At 39.4% G+C, this 17,492-nt stretch overlaps 1 protein-coding gene across 3 annotated transcripts in view; it reads right to left on the bottom strand.

The window, feature by feature from the left end:
* Positions 1-4,716: 4,716 nt before the first annotated feature.
* caln1 (calneuron 1) overlaps positions 4,717-17,492 on the bottom strand; it is a 63,742-nt gene continuing 50,966 nt past the window's right edge. For all 3 annotated transcript variants that reach the window (XM_024277698.2, XM_024277697.1, XM_024277696.2), the window contains exons 5-6: positions 15,330-15,486; positions 4,717-10,000 (exon numbers count right to left, since the gene is read on the bottom strand). In XM_024277698.2, coding sequence (XP_024133466.1) covers positions 9,873-10,000; positions 15,330-15,486 — 285 coding nt within the window. In that variant the 3' untranslated portion in view covers positions 4,717-9,872. The remainder of the gene's footprint in view (positions 10,001-15,329; positions 15,487-17,492) is intronic.

The following is a 17,492-nucleotide window of genomic DNA, read 5'->3' as shown; positions in this document are numbered from 1 at the left end:
TTTGTCCTTCTTTAACTGAGGGGTACCAACAATTTTGTCCACCACTGTATGTATACAAATTAATAAATTAATAAATAATTAAATAATAATAAAATACATACATTTTACAAAAATTACACAAAAAAATCCGAAGTTATGACTAAACAACAAGCTGCGGGCAATGATTTGAATTTTGTATTGGGTGAATTTTATACATTATACAATGAAAAAAATTAAAATTAAAAAAATGCTTTAACTTAACATATTTATACCAATATTTACATTTCTGCAATATAGCAGATAGACATGTTTCTCGTTTATATCATGGTATGTTGCATAGAATAAACCAGAAAATCCCAGATGTTTTCGCTCTTTTTGTCCTAATTATTTAAAAATAAAACATTCACAACAGCTATATCTTTTAATGCCTGCAGGAGTAAGTGTAGATAAGACAATTTTTTCATTTTTTTTTTTGTTAAACTTGTATGTCGTAGACCAGGGACAGGTAACTCCTCAAGGGCTGCGGTGATTTCTAGATATCCAAACCCTACTCATGATGGATTACCTGGTTCAAAAGTCCAGCCGATTAGAACATGCTAGAACACAATATGTTGGATAACATGCAGATTTGCTACATAAAGTCAGATGAATTTGGTCTTACAGATGTGTTAAGATTATAATTTCCATGTGTTATAATCCATAAATCAATAGATTATCACCCCTTGTTTGTTCCAACCAAAAAACCAACGAAGTCGCGACTATATTTACTTTACCCCTGATGTTTATGATTAAAACAACATGAAAACTGTAAGTTGAATCTAAAAGTGTCTTCAGAGATGCTCTGAAGGGTGAGTACCAACATGGTTTTAAATACTTCTGTGTCTAAAACAGCTAAATACTTAAATATTTTACAGCAACATCTGAGGCAGTCAGGCGGTGAAAGAAGCCGGATAAATGAGAGAACACTTTTTGATAAGCTTCCATGACGGGAATCCAGCTCAAGATGAAGAGTTGCTTTAATGGAAGCAGCAGGAATCTGCTGGGAGCACAGAGCGCTTTTTCTGAGCGAGCTCTGGAGAGACGTGAGGACGGCGCCTGCATGCTAACTCCACTCTGAATGCTGATCACACAACCCTGCTCTGAGAAAGACAGAAACGTTAAACACTGAGAACTCGATGCAAATAAATGTTCTTGGTTGACTTTAGTGTAAGAGTTAGTTCTAAAACTGTTGATTTAGAGGTTGAAATGAGGCTCCAAACCCGTGCTGACCGACCGCGTCGTGTCATCTTTGGTGCCATCTGGTCCTGACTGCAGGTCATCTGGTGTCAGCTGTCCGCCTCGTCTGCTCTCTGCATGTTCATGCGGCTCGTATGACGGCCGGACATTCACTCATGAGGAAAATGAAGGGCATCATCTTTCACTCCCGTGATCCCCAACGTTCCTCTTTTACACATAAAAAAAAACAAAAGGAGAGAGAGTTTGTAGACGGAGCTGCTGATGGTTCTGAGGATGAAGCTTCTGCGTCTCTGAGAGAACAACCATGAGAACATGTGTGAAAGAAAGTTCAGGTAAATTTAAAGAATAAAAGGTCCAGAAGAGTTTCAGTAAGAGTTGAATTCTGAGAACTTTTTGTATCTTTACTTGTTCTGATGTTGCAGCAAACTCACGTTTCCTGCAGAAGATTCAACAGATTCACAAACATCTCCGAGCCAAGTCCCTTTTCAGAGCTGGATTTTTATTTTTTTTACCCACCTGGTAAAAAAAAACACATAAACCCTCACTGTGATGAAAATGGAGAACATGGAGACCAGAAAACATAAGTACTGACAGGAATTTCCTTGTGTCATTAACGCTGTCACTTAGGAGCACAAATTAAAAAAAAAACTTTATTTTGAAAGAAGAAATAAAGAGTGAACAAAAACTGTTTCTCCTGTTAGAGCCATTGAGGTCAGGGTTGAATCAACAATTATGTTAAGAAATAAGAGCAAAAACAAAAATAATAAACGTCAGTTTAGCAGCTCAATCCCACCAACGTCTGTTCATGTTTTAGTTTGCATCACTTTGTAAAAAAACAACATTTAACCTTTTATTTAACCTTTATTTATCCAGGCCTGACAGAATAAGAGCATCGTTCCTGTTTTGGCCTAAAAGACGTTTGAGAAAGGAAAAGAAAACTGGTTACAGGAAACAGACAGAAAACACGAACAATAAAACAAAAAGAGTCGAAATCATCAAAATCCTTAGACTGCATCATAGCAACAATTTTCTTTAAAATTATAATCAAAATACAATTTAATCTTTAATAACTTTGTTTGCTCTGTTTCCTCTGAGATTTTTGTATCATATCAGAAGTAACGATTTCCATTTACTCAGTCATACTCAAAGTAACTCTTGAATAAAATGTGCTTATAGAGTTTCATTTTACAGATGTAAACTCTTTATTTTTTATTTAAACAGAAGAAAAGTCTCAAGTACAATCGGCTGCATTCATTTAGTTTCTTTTTTCCCAGTAAAATTCTATGATTTTATTCAATAATCAATTTTCACTAAACTAAATAAAAAAAATCATTCTTATATCGTTATATCTGTTTGACATTTTTCTTCCGCCTTTGACACATTCCTCAGAGTCGGCTGGATTTGTTTTCTTGTCTGGTTCCTGATCAGATGGTTCTCCTGCTCCACTCATTTTAAATTGATCCTTGAAGCTTCATTTTGTTCTTTTGGTTCCCCTGTAAAGCAGAGTTTTATAAATAAAGTTATTTTAACCTTTGACCTCACGTGATTCTGAATGAACAGCTTTAGAGTTGGGTGGTGAAGCAGCACTTTATTTTTTTTTAACTGATGTTTGACAGTGAACTCCATCATTTCTGTGAACTACAGCGCCGCTCTGTGGCTGAAAATGAAACCTGCAAACACAGACAGACTCACAAAGATCCTTTTCTGCAAATGTATGCAGCAAAAATGATTTAGAAATACTCAAAAACATAAATTTTACTTGTAACAGCATCATTTTAAAGCCAAACAGGCATAATTCCTGAACAACACAGGAATTCGAACGCGTAAGCTGAGGCAAATATGATTCTATGTGAATCAAACTGTAGCTAAAGTATGGAGAGAAAATCACATCACTGGATTTAAGTCATTTTTGATTTGTCTTTTGTGTTTGCCTGTTTGTGTGTAACTTTGAATTTTTGTGCTTGTAATACTTGATTTGTAACTCCTACAAAACTTTAGTGCATAACTCTGTGTACTTCAGTTGTGTATAAAGTTAGTGCAAATCATTTTTGGTGCAATTAATTAATTGTGACCTGTAATTAATTAATCTAACTAATCATTTTCTATCGCAGTGACCTTTAACCTAATAGCTGCTGTGAAAAGCTTAAATTTGAGGTATTTTATTTAAGTTTGTGGCATTGTTGCACAGTAAAAGATCAAAATAAAACCAAAAAGGTGGCTTATTATAAAAGAATTCCAATCTTTACTTTGACATTTTTTGAATATTGAACAAATAACAAAATAAATCAAAACAACAAACGAACATCCGGTCCAGAGTCTCTAATTTATGACATCAAAAACAGTCGATCACTTTTCTGAGCAAACTAAACAATATTTAATACCTGCTTCTTTTTAATACCATAATTCAAATGTGGATATATTTTATAGTTTACCACAACATCAAGACAGTGGAAAAGATTGATTTTATAGTTTTTCTTTAACCTATTTGAGTGAATTTGATCATTTTAAAGATAGATTTAAAGCAGAAAAGAAATACGGAGGAGAATCTAAGAAGGAAGAAATGAAACACAGCAGAGGAACTATTTAGACTTTGTTTTTTTTTCTAAATTTAACTTTTGCTTTATCATCTAGACAAAAACAAGCACTAAGAGGGGAACCTTCCCTCTAAAAAATAATGTTTTTTTTTTTTACTTCTCATGACGATCACCTTCCTCAAAAAGGTACTTTAGTAGAGCGCGGTTGATGCTGTTACCATGACAACATGTCACACCGCGTATTTAACAAGCCGCTTTTATGAAAAACAATTTGCACCTATAAATATAACAGGACTGAAGTTCTAATCATTAATATTTATATTTTTCTTAAATGACCATGGTGTGAGCGGGATAAAAGGCTCCTCCAGATGTTCAGAACACAAGTAAACATCTGATGCAAAGATAAATGAGATTAAAAAAATGACATGCTAAAATGTCTGTATTTAAGTAACTGTGATAATTTGACAGCCTTTGTAAAGGTATACTGGAATTTAAAAAAATACAAAATAGAATATAGAAAAGTGGAAAATAAGTGAAGTTTTTACGAGACATTTTTCTCAGTCAGCTGATAAGAAAACTCTGATGACCCAGCATTCTAAAGACACAAACGCAACACTTACACACAAATCTGGAGAAGGGAAAGAAGTCTCACAACTCCTTGTAAACTTGTAGCTGTTCTCTGAGCATAAATGAGGTTTTGTGTGTGTATCTAGGGATTGGTGCGTACTATTTAAATATTTATATGTGTTAGTTTGAAGCTGCTGTAATTTAAAGTTGCATGTGCGTAAATTGTTTTGTAAGTTATTGATTTTCACATGCACATGTGAATACACAACTGCAAGTACACACTATTACCATAATTGTATTGTAAGAGTTACAAATCAAGAATTACACACAAATCCAGTGAGACGATTTTCTCTCCATACTTAAAGGTTTGCTGAGGATTTCATTAAAAAAACACAGAAGACACTCTTAAAAAACATCTTTATTGCAACAATTCTTGTTTTTGTACAGAATCCCATATTTACAATATAATAATGATGCATCTAATAAATATTATAGCTGAGTCATCTTCTAGTCTATGCTTAAACGTTGCACATGCAGAGTATAGAATGTGCTTGTCTTATAGTTATTAGCCGTGAAGGAAGGTACATCAGAGACGGTGACATCCAGCCGCCGGGCCGTGATGGAGACCCCAGGGCCCCTCCCCAAAACCAGCGGTCAGGTTCTGGACTCCCACTGCACCACAGCTCTGCAGGGAATCCTCCTCATTATTGCCATTACATCTTCCAAAATCTGGATGTTCGTTCGTTTGTTTTAATTTATAAATCTTTAAGGTTCGGCGTGCTTTTAGTATCCAAAATGAAATAAAAAGTGGCGATTACATCATAGAAAGACGTGCTGACTGCACTCGGATCCCGACTGAGTCAAAGTCATGAGAATATTTAAACATTTACAATCAAAAATGTCCACAAATTAGTAAGATAATGCCGACTAATGTCCATGTTTGTCATGAGAAATGCACAAATCACTGTGGAGAGACAGAAGCACGACTGCTGGGAGTTCACTTTGCCTCCAGGTGGCGCTATCACCTGCATTTCAGTCTTCCACCACCAGAGGTCAGCACTGATTCACACATGAACGTGTCACCTCTGCAGACGGGTATGGCTTTATCCAGAGGAGGGAGAGGATCGGAGCAGACGCTCTCCGTCTGCGTTCTGATGCTCCGGGAGCGTCTGCGCAGCTGCTCTCCAGCCCCGGTGTGCACAGACAGTCATGCACGCAGAAGGACACTGCACACCGACACATAAGACGCAGTATTTACAGAAGACATAGATTTGATCACATGCACTTGATAATAGGGGTTAGAAGCTCAGGTGAGTCTCTGCAGGAGTTTCGAGCCAATCAGAGGCCAGAGATCCACCAGATTCACATTTTTTGTCAGTGACAAAATCAAAAATGATCCGAAGGGTTTTTCTCTGGACAGACACATGATGAAATCCACACTCAAAGCTCCAACATGTCAGCAGCTCCTGACCCTTTAAAGACGAGGAGATAGAGGATCTCTGAATCTAAAATGATCAAAAATCTGTCATAAAAACAGAGACTGCTGAGCTGTTTAAGCAACATTTTATACAAACTGATATCATAGAAAAAAGTCAAAATAAATACAAATAAAAATTTGCCATATCTGCGATCAATGTTCTCTAAGGGTGTTTCTGTGTGTCAACGTCCTTTATTTTCTAAAAATGACGCAGAAGTGATCTGGTTACATGCACTGGCACACAGGTGGCTCACGTGAAATATCGAAGTCTCAAACCACTCAGATCACCCGCAGAGAGAAAATGTTCGTGCACACAAAGGTTGTAGTGAACACCTATAAAGATGAACGGGGTGAGACGCAGCGTGTCATCCGGATTTTTCATTTTTACAAAACCCTTAAATCTTGAGAACTGCACAAAGGATTCCATTATTGCTGTTCACATGATAAATGCTGGTTCACTGCTGCTGCCTGACTGTTAGAAATGAGGAAATTAGACAACCGAGTGTAGTTTGTGTGGACATCCTTCCGTTTCACCTGCAGGATTCACGTTCTGTCAGTCAGGAGCCGGTACTTGCACCTTACTAACAACCAGAGTGTGGCGTTCTGCTGCATTCACACCAGAGGCGATTGGCGCCGCAGGAGCGTCGAGTTTCATTATTAAGTCAAGGTACCGACGTGATCTGAGGTCCTGAGGTGCGATCTGGGTGTTGGGCGTGTCGGTTCAGCAGCAGTGCTATTTGAACGGGTGATTTGAGTGGCAGACACGGCGAGGTTGACGCAGCACATCAACCAATCACAGACTCAGCTTTGGGCACGGGACATTTTCAGTGATTTGATCAGGAGGTTGAAATAAAAATCCAAAATGGCTGCTCGATGTGAGTGTTTTTGACTTAAACTTACATCAATTTTCTAAAACTGCAAGGGCTTAGAAAGTGAGGTTGCTGGAGATTTTCCTGGTGACTTTTGACAAACTGGACAAGTCACCAGTCTGTCACAGAACCCATGGAGCTGAAGCGATCAAGCCCCCTACGCGAGCCAGCCGCCTGTGGACAGCGTAGCGAGCTCCGCCAATTATAGTGTCTGGGAGAGCTAGTGAGCTCTCCTGGCCTCAGGGAAGTGGAGATGGCTCTGCTGACGCATGGGCGGTTAGCTGCCGTGATCGTTCCATCTCCATGGGCTTAGGATGTTTCTCTTATCAAGTCAATAATGGAAAAGATCCTCCAGCTTTATTCTTATTCTTCCCCTCTCGGGTTAAAGCTCAAACTGAACCAAAGACCAAAGTAACGTTTAAAACGTCCGTCGCATGTGGAGTAGACCTCACCAGGAGAGACTGAATGATCCGGTGAACCCAGACACGGCGTCATGGCTGAGGTTCTGTAGAGCTCTCCAAACATATAAACCCAAGCTACTCGCTCAACATCATCCATGTTTTCCATGATGTGGCAACGAATGAAGTCCAGAAAAACTTTGGCAGTAGCTCCTCCCACATACAACCGGGCGCCGAGGACATTTTGAGCAGTAAATTTGGCATTCAGCAAAAGAGAGGCGGCAGATGTGGATTTGACGCACTAATCGCAGCGGGTTAAAATGCAACTTAAGGACACAGTAGGACTGCATTATCCATACGTCATGATGCTACAGTCACAAATTCAACTGCCACCGCGTGAGGCATCGGCAGAATCTTCAAGATTTCATGTCGGCAGACGATTTTTGAAAATTGTTGCCGTGGTTATAAAAGTAAGACAGGCCTCCCAAGAAAGCACAATGTTTTGTCATCTTCGTATTCTTGTCAGCATCAACCAAAATTAATCAAAATGCAGATCTCAGACTCACTGTGATGCTATCAACGACATGATGAGTTTTGTGAAGCTCCGGCTTTGAACCGTCAAGACCGTCCAGCCGGGAACCTCGGTCCATGTCTGCCCCCGTCAGAGGCCTGCACTACTGCTGTAGGATTTCTGACAAGAAAGGTGGCAGCACGGAAACATGGGGGCATGAGGATGGCAGCGTGAAATCGGCCGATCATCAGATGATTTTGGGGACCCTGAAGCCCCTCTTATCAGTCAGTTATTGCCTTCCTGCCACCAGACCAGCCGCCTCTGACGGATGTCAAAAAATCGTCTGGTCGTTGTTTGACGTTAACTATTTCTTAAAATCTCTGTGACCACCGCGTGTAAAAATGTGACTGCCTCCTGATAATTTTGCCGTACTAATAATTTAGTTATCTGCTCTCCTCGTTGGTGCAGTGCAATTCACGTGTTGTTCCTCTCTCCCGCTCCTCTCCGGAGCGGGAGATCCTGGTGGATCGTCTGTGCTCCTGTTCTTGGCTGTGGACCTCGCCTCTGGCTCGACTTGACTTTGAGCCTCACCCCCACCCGCCCCCAGTCCTATCTGGCAGAACTCTATTCAAATACGTAGTTTTAGGCTAATTCTTCTTTAACAGTCCTGGTAAATCACCTGTCCGTCCTGGGAGAGGATCTCTCCTTCATCTAGGCATCCGTAAGGTTTCTTCTTTTTTTCCTGAATCAGGTTTTTTTTTTTGAAGTTTTTCCTCACCGAGAAGGAGAGTCTAAGGACAGGGATAACCAGTTTAATTTAGTCTATTTAGTTGGTTTAGAAATCAGCAATTGTTTATATTTTATGATCGGCCTTCTGCTTCTGTAAAATTACCCGCATGAAGCCCAATGAGGCAATAATTTATATAAATAAAATTGAATTTAATTAAAAAACTTGCATTTAGGTCGCCGCGCTGTGGCATTTTGGGATATGTGACAGTAGTCTCAGTAGTCTTATAAATGCTTCATGATACCCTTACAACACACACAACAGTACCTTCCACTGTCAATGAGCCTCAAGAAAACTGTAGGACACACATCCGCTGCTTTCAAGATGCAGCTCTGACCCTCCACGGGCCGGACAACACAAAAACCGTCCGTACAGATAAACCCCTGGGCCTCAGCATGTGACAAAAGCTTAAAGTTTTTTATGCTTTTTTTGAGGAACTCAGAATTTTCTAGAAACTGCTTGAATAACATTTAGATCTGACAGCATCGTATTCGCCCTCCTGTTCATGAGTAAAGTGAAGGTTGCACCTGAGCTCCGGTTAGAGCAGCGGCTGAACCTCCGCTCTGGTAGAACATCATCAGGTGGATCATTTGGATGTTGTCAGATTTGTGCTGATCAGAGGAGAAGTAAGACAAACATCTGCTTTAGTGCTGCAGACGTTCTCTGCATCCCCAACGACTGATTTTCTGTGGAAGTGTTTTTGGAATCGAATGTCTAGAATTGAACTTGTTCCTGTGAAAGAGCAGCTCAGTGACGTTTTAATGGTTAAATTGTAATTCTGTGGTCACCTGAGGGGCGGAGATATCAACCATGTGCTAACAGTAATAACCTGACGTTGGTGCAAACACTGTGTTGGATTCTAAAACACTGAAATAAAACCAAACTGGGATCAGCTTTGATGTTTCTTCTGCTTTGACCTCATGATTGAAGGATGAATCATTTCTAGATTTATCTATTTACAGGTTTTTCTGATCGAATGTTTAATTTTTGAGTTTTTTTCGTGTAAATATTTATTTTAATTGAGTCATTTTGAGTTTTTCCGTGGTCCATCCAAAGGTTGAACCTGATGTAAAGTAAAGGATGTAGATACACAACGACACAGACGACAGAAGGAGGAAGTCTTTCTCTGCTTCTGATTGGCTCTCCTGGCTCGTGAGGAGGTGTCGGCTCCTCCCACAGGTCCAGAAAGAGAAGAGTTTTGAGTTCCGGTCTCTTCTCCGATTCTGACACCTTGCCTTCTGCTCTCAACTCCTGCAGGGATTTTTGGAAAAGGTTTCTTCTTATTGCATCAGGGAAACGGAGACGACAGTGAACGCAGCGTCAGCCCTTGAGAGTCCCTGTCAGAGAAAAGGGGGAGGAGCAGGACTCCTCCTGCTGGCTTCGTGGTTTTGGATCAGCTGCAGACGATCTTCTGGCTTTCCTCGGAAAAATCTCTGATGATGGTTCTCCTTCCTTGAAGTTCATAGCTGTACCTCACCCGCTGCCATGCACATGCAGGCTTGCAGTGGGCGGGGCTACTCCATGCCGTTCCTCAGCATCTGATTGGCTGCGATGAGCATGACGCTGATGATGAAGGCCATGGCGAAGGCGCAGATGAGGCTCTTCCTCACGCAGGTCTGACGGTTCTTCTTGGAGGGGTGAACTGAAACAAAGAAATAAAGGACAAACGTTACTGATGCAGATTTGCTTTGATGAAATCATCAAACTTGGCTGCAGGAGGAAACCATGACTCATCATTTTCCTCTCTCCTGTGGTTTCAGACCAACAGAAAGTTCTCACTGCCGTTTGGAGCAGCGGAAACCAGCTGGAGGTGTAATCTCACATTTCTGTTGCCGGGCAGTTTAGAGAGACGCTCTGGTCTGAATGAGAGCGACTGAAGGCCAGAAGAAGGACTTCCTTTGATTTTTTTAATAATTCTTCTCCTAGTTTTTAAGTGTCTGAATGGTTTGGGACCTGCGTTCCTCTCTGATCTCCTCAGTCCTTAAAAAACCTTCCAGAACTCTCAGATCTTCAGGCTTCTCCTCCCACTGTGAGAAGCAGGACTCACAGCGAGGCCTCCGTTCAGTTTCATGGTTTACCTGAGGATCTGAGAGTTTCTGCTTCTGTGGAGATTTTTAAATGTAAATTAAAATTAAAGACATATCTTCAACTTAGCTTTTACATAAATCATTTAATCAGCCTATTTATTTTTGTTTTTACCCTATCTTTTAATCATGCAATCCCTCCTTAAATTTAGCCACAGTGTTGCTTTTATTTTCTATTTTTGTCTTTCATTGTTTTTCTTTTATCTTGTGTGTCTTATGACTTCTTGTGTTATAACTAATGTTTATATGTGTCTTTTTTATTTAGCACCTTGTGCATAACAACCAGTTAATGAAAAGTGCTGTATAAATAAAGTGACTCATTTATCGACTGATTTACTGAATAAAGTTTATGAACCTCAGAAAAAATAAACCACAAAACAGGACATAACCAGCTAAAGTTTTTAAACTTTATTCACTTGTTTAATGCTTTTTAAACACAAAATTCTTTACACAAAAAGCAATAATGCTAATAAAAGTGTTTAAAAACAGAAAAAATACATATATAAAAAAATATTAATGAAATTTTGTTTTTAAATGCAGAAATATTTTTATTACAGCAGAGAATTAGGGCCACAAAAGAGTAATATTACAAGATTAAAAGTTATAAATAAATTTAAAACTTTAAAACACATCAATTTTTGAAAAAAAGTCATAAATTTAGCCAGTGACTTTTTATTTAATAGATATACAACTTTATTCTTTTAGTTTAACAGTTACAACTTTTTCTCATAAATTTACAACTTTAAAACACATATATTTAAGAAAAAAAATCATAAATGTATCCTTGTAACTGAACAGTTACACATTTTATCTCGTAAATTTACAAGATTTAAAACCGTAATTTAATTTGTTTCTTATTTATTTGTAATCTGGCCCTAATACTCCGTCATATTTCATATACCAGTATTGGGTTTTAACTAAATGTCAACTTTTTCCACCTGAACTTTAACAGGAAAAGGTGAATAAAATAGAAGGTTAGAAGTGTAAAATGTATTCTTTTCAGGTTAAATTCATGACAATATTAGAATAGAAATACTTTATTCATCCGAGGCTGGGAAATTAAATGAAAAGGTGTCAGGGAGAAACATGAGGCAGGAATGCATCACTGTGTGTCTGCAGATGAAGAAACTGAAGAATTTCATCCTCAGACGGACAAACTCGAGCTTGACTGCAGAAGAAGATGAAGCTGGAGATGATTGTATTTTGATATTAGTCTTGTATGAATTTGTCGATTAACTTTGGTGAATTTTGTTACTTTAGACACCATGTGGTTTCTGTGACGTTAAGAAACAGTTTTTTCCCCGTTTCCCACCTCGTCCTCTCGTCCTGCAGACATCAGGGACATCAGTTTACCCGTCCCCCTATCAGAGGCCAACGACCCCGGACGCCCGGCTCCTCCTCGCTCTTTGTCCTAATTCCAGCGGCACTTCAGTCACGGAAAATGCTTAATGGCTTCTGTTTTAAAGATAATGTGGAAAGTAGGACAGAAGAGCAACATCGCTCTTTCTAATGACTCTGCCACACCATCGCTAATTGAAAAGATTTGGCTGAGTCATCATTTTCAGGACTCCAGGAAGCATTTTGGCCAAAATGGATTCTGTCAGAACGACTTCAAACTGGATTCAAAAAAACATTTCTTTTGTTCTTCTGCATGTTTGCTCTAATGTGACGAGAGCTGTGAGGAGACAGGAAGGAAAGACTCAAACACAGAGTCACTTCCTGTCGGAATGAAGAAACATCTGATCCTGATAGCATGCAAATGTAACAAACACCAAGAAAAGAATCTGCTGTTTATCCTCAAAGGAGAAGAATAAAAAAAAATAATAATATTTTTTTTTTTATAATTTTAGTTTTTTTATATAAAATGACACAAAAGTAAAGAAATTGGAAGATTTTTTTAAAACATTTACTTTATTTTTAACTTGCATAATTTTGAAAAATATATACTTTTATGGAGAGTAAAATATTGAAAGTTATTTAAGGTTTAAGTTGGTTTATTATGGAATAATATTCCTGCATTTTAAAAATTCATATTTATGTTTAAAAAGTTGTTTTTTAACTCTAAAAGTTTTAACAATCTATTTTTTATTTTTATTTTCAATAAATGTTCTTCCTACTGTGTGTTTTGAGATTTTAGCTCCCTGTGTGATCGAGTTTAACACCCTGATCTAGATATTTATTATTCAATTGGCATTTAAAGCTAGAAATGACATTGACGTTTTAACCAATTTTAACCAATAAAAATAAAATATCTAAAGGACAAACCAGCTGCAGACTTCCAGACCAGTCGTTACTGACCTGATTTAATCTTGGGATGGACGCCTTGTTGTGTCAAAGACAGTAGAGACACAACAGGAAGAGAAAAGACAAAGTTTGACAAAAACCCTTAACTTTTTTTTTTTTTTGGAGCATTAGTCACAGATTTTTGCAGAGTTTAGCTGGAGGTGCCCTACATGGTGACCTATATAGTACATTTGCCATTTACCGTTTATCTATTATTCCAAATCGAATTAACTAGAACTTTCCAAGAAGTCTTTGCAAAAAACTGGCGTGCAATTGTGCTCGCTACATTAGCAAATATAGACCACAATTCACTGCGGTCAAACAATTTTCGCAAAAAAATGTGTTTAAATGTAATTTTTTAATAAACTATCCACATTATTAGTGTGCTTTGTGTCCGAATTGCTTTATAAATCCCACTATATATTCCCGCAACATATAGTTTTTTAGTAGTTATGGATTCGGGTGATAATTCGGACATAGCTTGAGTTTTACGCCGGGTTTAGCAGATCTGTTCCAAAGTAACACAGACGATAAGGAATCAAACAGATTTAGTGATTTGAAGTGATATTAAAAAGTTTAATTGACTTGTTAGCATGTTTCTTTATGGAATCGAATCATTGTTCATAGCTAATATACTAGATTGTTCTTTGTTTCATGAAGCTAAACAAGCATCAACGTGCTACTGAAGCAGGAATATATTCCGTCTATCATAGTTATCTATTCCTTTGTGATGATCTGCCTTAACAGAAGAAATGTCCGTTCTTTGTCCCGTACTTTGTTTAAGAAAGATTAACCCAAAAGTTCGACTCATATGTGATCTTTTTCTTCTTTATTGTTGATTTTTAGACTGCTGCGACTTATAGTTATTTACATCCTGATCAATTTTACACCTTTTTACCAACATAATCTTGTTTGTATCTGTGGTTTGAACTGATTCTCATGTTACTCTCTTAGATGGATTTTTCTAGATATATATTTTACGTCTCTACTATATCAAATATGGCTTTACATTACATGACCTCCCAGAGTTATGTTAAACTGTTTAGGTTGTTTTTTGTCATCTGTTGAGAACGTAGCTGACATGAAGCATTTGAAATGCACGAGCTGGTGTGTTCCTGTGGGATTTCCTGACCTCTGAGCTGTAGAAGTCAAAGCATGAATCCAGGAGCTACTTCCTCATTTCCTCACATTTGACTCATTTTTCTGTCCAGGAGAGCAGCTGCCTCGTAAAGCGGCCTGCCGTTCTCTGGACAGCTGTTGCTCCGGCACGTTCTCTGCTCCTGGTTCCATAAACCGGCGCCGCTGGGCCTCTGTGGATCAGCGGTTCTGTGATTTAGCCTTTTGTTTTTCAGCACCACGCTGTTATTGATTGAAAAAGCACGGAACGCCTCAGGGAAATCAAGCACCTTTTGGGTTCTTTCTCTATCAGCAGGCTGATGCTGGAAGTACAAGAGGACCATGATAAATTGTGTTTAGTGTGAACCAAACTGTGACAGCGGGTATCGATTTCTCCATGACTGAGCACCTTCTGCTGTCCCTGTGACGGTGGACGGCGGTACTGATGCTGCGGTGGTGCGGCGTTCATCTATCACCGTGTTGTCATCACCACACAGAGCTTTGAAACATTTGATTAAGAGGTCCTGAAGTCTAAGTCCACACTCAAAATCACTGAACACACAAGTTCTAAAGACCGCAAATGTCCGGAGAGCCGGTACCGGGGAACCGGTGGATTTGGTTTATTACAACCTGGATTCATGTTGCAGCCACTGTCCTGGATGGAGGTGATAAAGAAGATCGTTTTTGGTCTTTTCATGGCACAAAGGACGCATCAATCAGGGTGAACCTGCTGCAAACAAAGCTTCAGAGCGCCCCGCTCCTTTCCTTCACCACATATTTATCGTTTACGGACGATTTCCTGAGAACTTCACCACCGTGAACGCGTCTGTCGGTGAATCTTTCATCAGTTTCAGAAAGATAAAACATGAAAATCTGAATGAGACGTCGGTGAAGGTTCTCCTTCATCCTGGTGACTTTGCTTTGAAGTTGAGTCGTCTCACCGCTCACCCAGATGACTCCATCAGTCACTCAGATGAGCGGCGAGACGTCAGAAGGAGGAAGATTTAAGTCCAGATAATGTGACTTCTAGACATTTATAGAATATCATTAAACATTTTCTGTTCTGAAGTTTGAAGTCTTAAAGGAATATTGTTGGAATATTTGCTACAGCAACTGTTTACATTTATGCAAATGACAGATGCTGTAAAGTCACACTTGTGTTCCAGTGGTCCTTTAATGCAACACGGTTCACCTTTCACAGTCGGCCTGTTCTGCAGAATTTTTTTAAGAGAGGGTCTTCACAGGTGAAGAAAAGGTGGTGTGGTGGGAGGAGATAGTTTGTTGATTTTCTGACTCAAACATCTCAAACAGGAGCTGATGTTTCCTCTGAACCACAGCTGCAGCCGTTTGCCCCACCATGCAGAGGGAAGTCACGTACATCCCCTCTCGCCAGCAGCCGACCGGCCCACGGCGGTCCCCACGGCGGTCCCCACCAGCGGCCCCGATCAATACGTCAGCAGGTCTGCCGAAGCAAAGCCGGTCACTCACCTCCTTCAAACTCCATCTGACAGTTCCCAGAGTTCTCCTTCAGGCTCTCCTCCTCGTTGATGATGATGTTCTCGATGTCCTTCATGGTCAGGTGGTCTCGGAAGGCGTAGAAGAGAATGTGCTTCAGCTCCTCCAGGGTGATCTGCTGCATGTCGAACTGCAGAGAGGGGGGTGGGGGGGTGGGGGGGCAAACGTTGAGAGGAGGGCTAAAAAAAGATCTCATCATCCACGGGTCTGCAGGTTCAGCTGATCCATGAAGATCCTTCAAACGGAGTTTTTACAGCCTCAAAGATCTCAGGCCTGAAGTTCTGAGCTGATGAAACCGTTAACCCTTTAACACCTGAGGCGTCGGCCGTGACGCTTAAACGCAAAATCTAAACATACTGGAACTTTTCAAGCGTTAACACGATCACTCCAGTAGATTCTCCTTCACATTTATTAAAAACAAATTTGAGCTTTTATGTGTCGTAGAAACATTTTTCAAGAAAACTTTTTTAAATCAGGGATTTAACTTAAGCTGTTAAATCCGATGGAAGCTGATGGTGAAATGCATTAATATTAGCCTAAAACTTCATAATTTCAAAGAAATCAGACAAACATCTTTTTCACCGAATATTTAATTTTTCCAAAAGTCAACCGTCCAGAACAGCATTCCCATTCCAAGAAGAGAAAGTCCACGTTTGTCTGCAGCTTCAAATGATAATTAACTCTGATTTCAAGAGGTCACATATGAATTTTATCCCATGTTTCTATTTGGCTCTTTTACCTGTATTTTATATTTTGTGTAGCTTCTACCTCCTGAAATCTGTTTCATTTCTTCAACAACATCGACCTGCCAGGACTACAGACGGAAACAAGCCTCTGGCTAAAACGTGGCATATTTACGGCCTGTGGGAGGCCTAGACGGCAAGGACCAGAAAATGTTCGCAATTCTTCTTTCTTACTGCTCCTTTGAGCAAAAACTTCAGCTCCGCCATAAAATTCACCAATATTGACATGTTACAAGTACCCAGAGAAAACGGATGACATCACTGAGATAAACCGTCAAAGAAACAAATGAGACCAAAAAAGAAACAGTTTAAACTATTCCCACCTCGAGTATCATTGAGAGGAACCTTGGTTTTAGGAATTGAAAAGTTTACCAGCGTTAGAGAGGTAAGCTCGCACATTTCTCACTGAAATGTTGTGAAAATGTAATGCACAAATTACTGGCTTGAGTTGAACGAAATAATATAATAGGAATCTGGGTGGGGTAAACAAAAAAATAAAAACGTAGCTGCCAAGGAAATAAAAATGTTTACTTTTGCCGATTCTTCTAAAATGTACATAAACCTGTTAGTCACCCCTAGACGACTGAAAAATAAAACAGTTGCTATGGAGAGAAAACCAACAGAAAATCAGAATTTTTTTTTTTAAAGTGCTTTTTCCCTTGAATTTGTCAATTCTGGCTCTGACCAGAAATGGCGGGTAAAAAAGAGGGTAATGCTGGGGTCAGCGAGGGCGGGTAGCCTGTTTGGGCGCCACTTGTGGCTTTAATTACGTTTTTTTTAATGTTCATTAACATTTAATTGTCCCTTTCTTAATAAATAAATGTTCAAATCGTAACTCTCTAAGTAAACTTACAAAACTAAATCCAAGTGAAAACTTCTTCTGCCATAAATGACCCAGATCTAAAAAAGCTGATTTACGTTTCCTTATAAAGCTACACTTTTCAAGAGATCTGATCTTAGTTTGCAATTAGCGTGTCTCCTTGTGCAGCTTCACCGCTGACTGATGCTCATGCAGACGTGGAAGCAGAACACTCGGTGGGCGGGTAATTACACTAATCGCTGCATAAATCACGGCGAGGACCGGAGCGTCGATACCGTTCTCCATCTCCCAGCTTCACGCTCAGGTAATGAACATTCGCACCTGTCGCAGCGCAAACCTTAATCAAGCTTTATGAAGGCTCCATGATGAGAATCAATACTTTATCCTTTGTTTAGCGGGCAGTCAACGCCGATGCAAATGTTTTAAAACAGGAAATCAAAGGCTCACAATGAAACACTCATCAATCACCGGCATTCACAAACAATTATTCTCTTGTTGGAGGTTAAATCAGACAAATTCTAAACAGATTGCTGTTCCTCCCAGCAGAATAAATACAAAGTACACACTGTATGC

The sequence above is a fragment of the Oryzias melastigma genome, linkage group LG13, assembly GCF_002922805.2.
Source record: "Oryzias melastigma strain HK-1 linkage group LG13, ASM292280v2, whole genome shotgun sequence".
NCBI classification, from domain to species: domain Eukaryota; kingdom Metazoa; phylum Chordata; class Actinopteri; order Beloniformes; family Adrianichthyidae; genus Oryzias; species Oryzias melastigma.
The sequence above is the reverse complement of the archived record's forward strand: the minus strand, read 5'-3'. Positions and strand labels throughout refer to the sequence as shown.